General features: G+C 39.6%; 1 protein-coding gene across 1 annotated transcript; it reads left to right on the top strand.

Moving 5' to 3' along the window:
• Positions 1–4,169: 4,169 nt before the first annotated feature.
• Sox21a lies at positions 4,170–7,835 on the top strand. The gene is made up of 2 exons (XM_070995642.1): positions 4,170–4,787; positions 6,720–7,835. The coding sequence occupies exons 1-2, from the start codon at positions 4,267–4,269 to the stop codon at positions 7,336–7,338; spliced, it is 1,140 nt and encodes a 379-aa protein (XP_070851743.1). The 5' UTR covers positions 4,170–4,266; the 3' UTR covers positions 7,339–7,835.
• The last annotated feature ends 320 nt before the right edge of the window (positions 7,836–8,155 follow it).

Genomic DNA, 8,155 nt, shown 5'->3' on the forward strand with positions numbered 1-8,155 from the left:
TTTGAGCGCTCCTCTTTTATCAGCCTCCTCATTCGACCGCTTTGCATTTGGCCTCATTTAAAACACAAATCACGATTAGCGCAGGCACATTTCCCACTTTTGGTCCACCCAAACCAAAAAGAAAGCAGGAACAAACGAGATAGAAAGACTCGGGTATGCCAGAGTTTGCAAAAAAATTTGTGCGACGTTATGCTGTTAAAATCCCCGCCATAAATTATTGCAACTAAACGCAGGCAAACAATGCTGCGATGGTCTGCGGTGGGTCATTTAAAAAAACAACCAAAAATTATGAGAGCAGGGAAAAAAGGAATATGGGGGATGTGTTGGTGGAACAGTATTGAGAAGTTAGCCATAAAGCCTTTTGCTAGTTTTTTAACGTTCACAACACTGACAGAAAAAAATAGTTTTGTGTGGCTATGATATTAAAAGAGTAGAGGAAAATAATCTTTAATTTATATTACCACTGCTCTTTATTATCAGCTACTTGTTTCAAATTCCTCCTGAATATCCTTTAGAGGAAGGTATATATGTACACCCAACTATAATTTTTACTGCCGGCACTTTCTGCTCTTCATTGTGCTGGGAGATGACCGCATAATAGGCCAGTCATAATGTCCATTACTAGGGAACAAATAAAGGAGGGTCCAGGGTCCTCGAGCCGAATATCCTGCTGCTCTGCCAGCGGAAGATAAGACGATTCTTTAGGCAGGCTCTCACCAAGGACCACCAGTTGCTGGCGCCTTTGTTTCGGGCCCGTCTGTTCTGGCTTTTGGCCAATAAAATGCATTCAATTCGCATGCAAAACAAAAAGCGATAAAAAATGCGTCACCATTGAGAACGCTTCTAAGCAGCGGGCCCCATTCCCCGGTCCTCACTTCCCGGAGCATTGTCTACGCCATTGGTCCAAAGCGCCTGAAATCGACATGCGCGCAGTTACAAAAGTGCGAGGAGGGGTTGGCAGTGGGTGTTGGGGGTGTATTTTAGGGGGTCTCAGGGTTGGGTGTTTGGGGATTGGGGTTCGGGGAGCACAGACACATTTCCAGAGCGCTGCCATTTTTATTGTTGGTCGATGGAGAAGGGGGAAGCCCGCCAAATGCGTTTCCCACTTAGCATTTGTTTTGGTAAAGTAAAATATGGAGGAGGGGAGGAGAGAGGGGTAAGTTGGGGGTGGCGGGGATTGAAAGTCTACAACAGTTACGACCATTTGGAGAGCGACGCCTGCGCAAAGCAACCCCCTTGGCGAGATATCTTTTTATGGCGCCAACAGTTGTTTTTTAAAAGTGCCGCAGGAATGCTTTGCCAAATTCATAATCTTTCGAGTGTTAACGTTTTTAAAAGTTATTGAAAAACAAAGTATACTGTTTAACAAATAAATAAAATGGATTTTTGATGATAACAGAGCGTTCTATTAAGAACTATTCTATAATAACTCGTATTTTAATACTAATCTAACTATTACAAAGAATCCTTATTTTAGAGCATACCCATTAAAATATATTTATTACTTCAAAGAAAAAAAGTTATACATTTTATTTATTTTAAAGATTTTTAAACATTTTGCAGTCTATTACTTCCGCTTATTATCTTGGTATATTTAAGTCAAATGTATTTCGGCCGAAAAATGATTAGCCCGACAATATTATTAGAACACTTATTTGTGTAACCCCTAGAACATTACATATTGTTTGTTGACACTACACTGTTAACACAAGGAAATATCCGACTAATTTCTAAGTACTCGGAAAGGGAACTTCTCTCTTTAAGGAAAATTGAACCCAATTATAAAGAGGGTCATTTATAAGAAATTTTAGCAAATGTACAAAGGTTGTTCTACTAACGGATCAAGGGATTTTTTATGGTTGCAATTATACAGAAACCGATATTAGTACAACAAAATCGGGAATGGGGAGTTTCCTGTGTGTGACAAACAAGGAGGGCAATTGAATGGAGCGACCCCGCCAACAAAAAAAGGGCCAACCTTACCAGCACCAAAGTTTGTGGCAAACAAGCCAAATGAGCCACCGATCGATTAAGGGAGCAAACACCAAATTAATACACTGTGAAAAATTAAACCACAACTATTAGACTGGAAATTGAATATAACAAACTGTAGATTTTATCTCATTATGTATGAATAGTTGCTTTTATCTCAGGAAAGATTTAAAATAAATTTATTAGGACTTCATAAAAGATCTGTTACCCCATCAAACCAATTTCAAACACGCCAATCCAAAACTGTGACCCTTTTGAAATATTTACTACTCAAAGTAATATTTTGCAAAATTATTAGTTATAAAAAAAAGGATTATAAAGATAACTTTATAAAAAAATTACATTTACACGGTAAAAAAGTCCGAAAATATTATACTGGTACAGTAATCTATCTTAATTAACTTAACATATAATTAAGTGGCTTATGGATGGCGATCGCAAAGACACGAAATTATTTTTCGATTGATATTGATATTATAAACTGGCGAGGAGCGCAAGGAGCAGCGTTCGATAAACAAGAATTGGAAACGCGCACACAAACCGAAAACAAACCCGAGACAATTGTCAACAAGATACAAAACGCAGATACAAAGATACAAAGTAGCAGCAGCGAATTTTTATCACTTAGCCGCCACGTTGACGCGTCCTCCGAAGCGAAGGTGTAAAAAACTCTACAAAAAGTGCGCTCTCTCTCGCTCCCTCGTGCTACCCTTCTCGCTCTCGCTGTCCTATCTCGCTCTCCATCTCGCTCCCACTTAGTTCAACGCAGGAGCGACCAACCACTACAGAGACACCCCAACACTCACACACAGATACACCCACCGCTCTTCTTCTTGCCCCTTTTTGTTGCGTTTGTTTGCCGTTTTTGTCGCAAGTTTTCGAATGTGTTTTCAAATCTAAACTGTCGCGCACTCGAAACGGACGCGTTGCGCTCGGCTAACGGTGAAACGGCATCTAACGGTTAAGATACTCCCCAAGTTCGTAAATTGAGGACTCCAAAATTATTGAACTGTTTGGAAAATATTTAACAATGCAAATCTGTGCACACGTGTATTTTTAAGACTTCAAAAAGTGATCAAAAATTGAGAGCTAAATCTTTATAAATAAAAAATACGATCGCATTATAAACTCTTGTGAACTTTAATAGTTGGTTGAGTGGAAACTATCTACTGGAATTAAAATTAATAAGGTGTAAAAACAGAGCTTTTTTAAAATTTTACGGTAAGTTGGGAAATCTATATAAAGGTTATACTCAAATTAGGGTTTTAGAAACCTCCCAAAACACAAAGGTTTTTGTTATCTAAGGTGCTCTATAAAATCGTGTTGAATACGTTTATTAAACACGGATGAAGTAACTAGTAGAAGATAAGCCATTACTTTTTTAATAAAGTTCCAATAATTTCTCTCATAGGTAATAACAGAAATTAGGAACCTGCCTTAATGATCTTTTAATTAGCTTAATTAAATCAAATTGAACCAAATATAAGCCAGTTAAAAATGGTAATAACCTCTGCCTTCTTTTTTTTTAGATGGATTATTCCAATCAAAAGATATGCATATACATATCGTAATACCGTCTCATTTAAATTTCAATTTGATAGATCATACCTTGTGCAGTTAAGAAACTTCTTATAAAAACAGGAATTTTGTAAAGAACAAAAAAATTTCTTGGCTTTAAAAAACTAGAAGGTATGAAATGTTGAAACGATTTGAACTGGATTACTTTTCTCATAGCTATATTCTGTTTCTTAAAACTATCTGGTCAAATTTGCATACTGTACCCATTTTAATTTAAATCTGAGACCTATCAGAGTTAAACAATAAATGTTTTCTTATGTTCTTATAACCCGAAGTACTAGGTAATATTCAAATGGTTAAAGAAGCATATTTTCCCCGAGATCCTTTTAAGGGAAATCCCCAAGATAGCAAAACCTGGATCAAAAATCAAACAAATATTTGTGTTGATTCGTCATCAAACCGAAATGCCTTCTTGAGCCCCCTTTAATGTACATTAAAAGGGGTAAAAGAAACGACATTGTGAATTTTTCGGAGAACTATTTGCAGTATTTGCCCCACACGAAAAACGTCGAATCAAATGACTCATGCGGGGAGCAGCAGTCTGCGTCCCCAAGCTAACAAGGCATATCTATTGAATACCATTTCCGTTGGCATTTCAGGGCTCGAGGAGCAGCAGTACCACCTGATAATTACCACCTGCAACCCCGCATTGAAGTCCCATTTGGTCCCGCCGCCATTGAAGAGCCCCCCGGAATCATGGCGAGCATCTCGGCGCTGCTCCACCGGAGTCACAGCCACAGCAACGGTTACACGAGCAGCGGGAGTAGCAATCACAGCCACAGCAGCAGTCTCTCACCGCAGTTGCCCGGCATCAATTTGGGTCTGGGCATGGTCGGTGGTTCGGGATCGGGAAACACCACCCCGCCAATATTGCCTCCAGTTGACCTCGCCATTTCCACGGCGGCTGCTCCACCCACTCCAGTGGCACCACCCAAAATGCACCACCAGCACCAACACCCGCACCACCATGCCAGCGCCCACCAAAACTCCCACTCGAATTCAAATCCTGGATCCCATCACAACAACAGCAACAGCCACGACCACATTAAGCGACCAATGAACGCCTTCATGGTATGGTCGCGGGGGCAGCGCCGCAAAATGGCCCAGGACAATCCAAAAATGCACAATTCCGAAATATCGAAGCGCCTGGGCGCCGAGTGGAAATTACTCACCGAAGGACAGAAGCGTCCATTCATCGACGAGGCAAAACGATTGCGGTAAGTGCTGTTCACTGGGCCCTGGTTAAAATGCACTGGAAAGAAACAATCCAGATACTAGGTTCCTAACTCATTTCTAACTTAGCTAAACTTTACAAAGGGATATTAAATTAAGCCATTTTTGTGTGAGCTACCTATTTATACTAAAAAGTTTATAGGCATTAAAAAGAAAGAAAGGAACTACCATTTTCATGCATTACCATATGAATTTATGGGTTGTAGATTCCGTTCTTTATAATATTAGGAAAAATGAAAATTGAATGGGATAAATTCTACTTTTTAGATTATATTCTTCTTTATTGTGCAAGTATTTTTCAAAAGAATAGCTATAGAAAATTAAAGTATTTTAAAAAAGCTTACCACAAATGTAGATATATTAAAAAATTACCTAATAATATATTTCATCTTAAGGAACTTAGAAATTATGTTCCCTTTGAATTGTATTAGATTGGGATATCATTTTCAGAGAAATCGAATTTTCAAGTATATTAACTTAAAACATTTAAGCAAATCTTTTAAAATTAGAAATCCTTCAATTCATATGATTGTTTTCTTATTATTTGTTTCTGTGTAGGCTTAGTTGGGAGTAAAAAAAAGAGGCTAAATGGGAAATTCCAGCTTGGTTTCGGTTACAGTTTTCCCAGTTGGCAGCTCATTCTCTCCCGGTGCCGACTGGCCACAAAATTTGATCGATTAGCTAAGACAAAGGCTCCCTATTGTGAGGAGCTCCTGCTGCATTGTGGAGCTCCAGAGCCGGGGATTGTGTCCGCTCTGCTTAGTCAGAATTTCATTGGCACTGGCATATCTTGGGTAAACATTTCAATTCAAGTTGTCACACAAAAGAGAGACGACACGTCGCATGAAATGCTTCATTCATTTTGCATTTTGCTTCTTTTTGTTTACCCTTAGTGTACCCTATCGAAGGGGTTTTAGCACCTTCAGTTTGGTTTAGTTTTAATAGAGATATCTGTATAGATTAATGTATAACTTAACTACTTATCTCAACAAAGAAACCCCTTTTAGAAAATATGTGAAACATAGTTTTCATAAATTCTTTAAAGACGGGTTTCAAAAGATTTCAAAAAAGGGATACCTGATGTGAAAAATAAAGGATTGAGAAAAAGGACCTTCATAATTGTATTTTCTATAAAAACTAGATTTTTAATGTAGTTGAAGTTCTTTTAGTTCATTCCCCTACAAACAACAAGAATACCTAGAAAAGCTATATCTTAGAAATAAATGGGTAACCTTCTTGCTTTTTTTACACCTTCTTAGATAGTGCGGTCTTTGACGATGACGAACCTCCGTGTTTGCACTGTCATAATCCTTTTATTGATTGGATTGGCCTGCCAAAATGGAAATGTGAAATTTTATGTACATTTTATGACAATAATAAATGAGCAGGGCTCGTCTGAAGGGGCTTAAACTAATGGCCATTCGGGGTTTTCGAGCGAGCATATCGAATGAAAAGAACCAAAAAATTCTGTACAAATATTTGCCAATGCGCGATGATAAGGAAAACAATATTTTTTTCGGGACCCGCGATAAGGCAGACATAACTGACCAAAAAGAAAGGAAAACCAAATAAAGAAAAGCGAAAGTAAAACAAGAGGAGGAGGACCCAAAACACACCTTTTATCAGGTTTTATCGTTTTGTCAAACAAATGTCAACAATTGCGCATTGTTGCAGCTGGGAAATCGGAAAGGGAATCGAAGTTGGTATCGGTGAGGAGGTTCTTTGCTAAATACACAACCACATAAACTTGTGCATTTTGTATCTCCAAGTTGGGGAGGGGGGTTGGTTTATGGAAGGGTTCCGCTTCTTTCTTATGGGGGTTTACGACCAGAGATGGCTCGCTGGCTTTATGATATCATCAAAGTTTAAATCGTTCGATCTTTTGATCAGTGTTTCAACATTTGCTCAATTTACAGGGCCCTGCACATGAAAGAACATCCCGACTACAAGTATCGACCACGTCGCAAGCCCAAGACGCTCAACAAGTCACCAGTGCCAGGTGGTGGTGGTGGTGGAGGTTCCAATGGTGGTGCCAATGGTGGTGGTAATCCTGGTTCTGGAGGTCCAGGATCGGTTGGCTCTCCCAAGGACATGCAGCCCCAGCTATCGCCTTTGGGCCAGAACATGCCCCATCTCCATGGACATCCCCACCAGTCGTCTTATCCACCGCATCCACACCATCCGCATCCCCATCCCCATCATGTCCAGCTGGCCGCCGCCACCCTGAGTGCCAAGTATGGATTTGGTTCGCCACTGGAGTTGTCCCTGCCCCGCCTGCCGAACGCCTTTCCCGGCCTCGCCCACTATCCACTGGATCCCACGTTGGCCCTGGACCTACAGGCCCGCCTCCAGGCCATGTACGCCGGCTCCATCTATCACCCCTGGCGGTATCTGCCGCTGATCAGCCCGGAAACACCACCCTCCCCGCCCAGCAGCAGCGGCACCGGCATCTCATCCTACGGATGCGTCAAGTCCGAGAAGTCCTCTCCCAATGCGGTAGTTGCCACCACGGCCAGTCCGCCCAACATCATTTGACCGACTCCATTGCGCTTCGGCGCCGGCACCTCCTCATCCGCAGAGCATGTGGTCTAGGATGGGTGTAAAACAGAGGATTTGGATGGTAATCTCTATCGATCCCATCCAAAGATCCATTCCGGAATCGGCCACTTGGTCACCCCGCCCCGCAAGTTAAAAGTCCTAATGTTAGAGCCTAGTGTTAGTCGAATATTTGTGCGTGTCTTTAGTTGCTGCAAGAGTTATGTTACGGGTTCTGATTTCAGTTCTGTTCAGCTAAGGTTCTTATTTAAATATGGTATAGGTAAGCGACTATGCCGATTTATTGGTAAATATGTTTTTTCTGGATTTTAATTGAGATCTTTCTTTAGAAGCTCGACGAGAAACTTTCTGGAATGTTATTTAAAATCTCAAATTCGTAAATTTAACTTGTGGAGTTTCTCAGACTTCATCGATTTTTTTAAACGATTATTTTTTTTTTGAAGCTTGACTTTAAAATGTATAAGTCACGCTATAATACTATGAATGAGTTTCGTAAATTTGTTTATACATTTTTTATAAATTATAACATTTACTTTCCTTAAACTATTAGTATTACTAATTAATTTTTCCTTTAGCGCTAAGAATTTGATTGATTTGTTATTTGATTAATAAAATCAAGTTATTGGGCTTAAAATAAATATCCCTATGAGGTTATTAAAAAAGATTACGTTTCGGTAAATCTTTAAATTATTGCCATGAATTGAAATTCATTCATTTTTTAATTATTTTTAGGTTCCTTAAACTTTGTTATCAAATTTCGGAACCCAAACAATTTGCTTTTTAGGTCTTTAGTACA

This window comes from Drosophila suzukii, chromosome 3 (genome assembly GCF_043229965.1).
Source record: "Drosophila suzukii chromosome 3, CBGP_Dsuzu_IsoJpt1.0, whole genome shotgun sequence".
Classification (NCBI taxonomy): Eukaryota; Metazoa; Arthropoda; class Insecta; order Diptera; family Drosophilidae; genus Drosophila; species Drosophila suzukii.

Bases quoted from the DNA above. Each gene is read 5' to 3' on its own strand.
- Sox21a (XM_070995642.1), top strand. From the start codon at position 4,267: ATGGCGAGCATCTCGGCGCTGCTCCACCGGAGTCACAGCCACAGCAAC. The intron at 4,788-6,719 runs GTAAGTGCTGTT...CTCAATTTACAG, and splicing joins GACGAGGCAAAACGATTGCG to GGCCCTGCACATGAAAGAAC.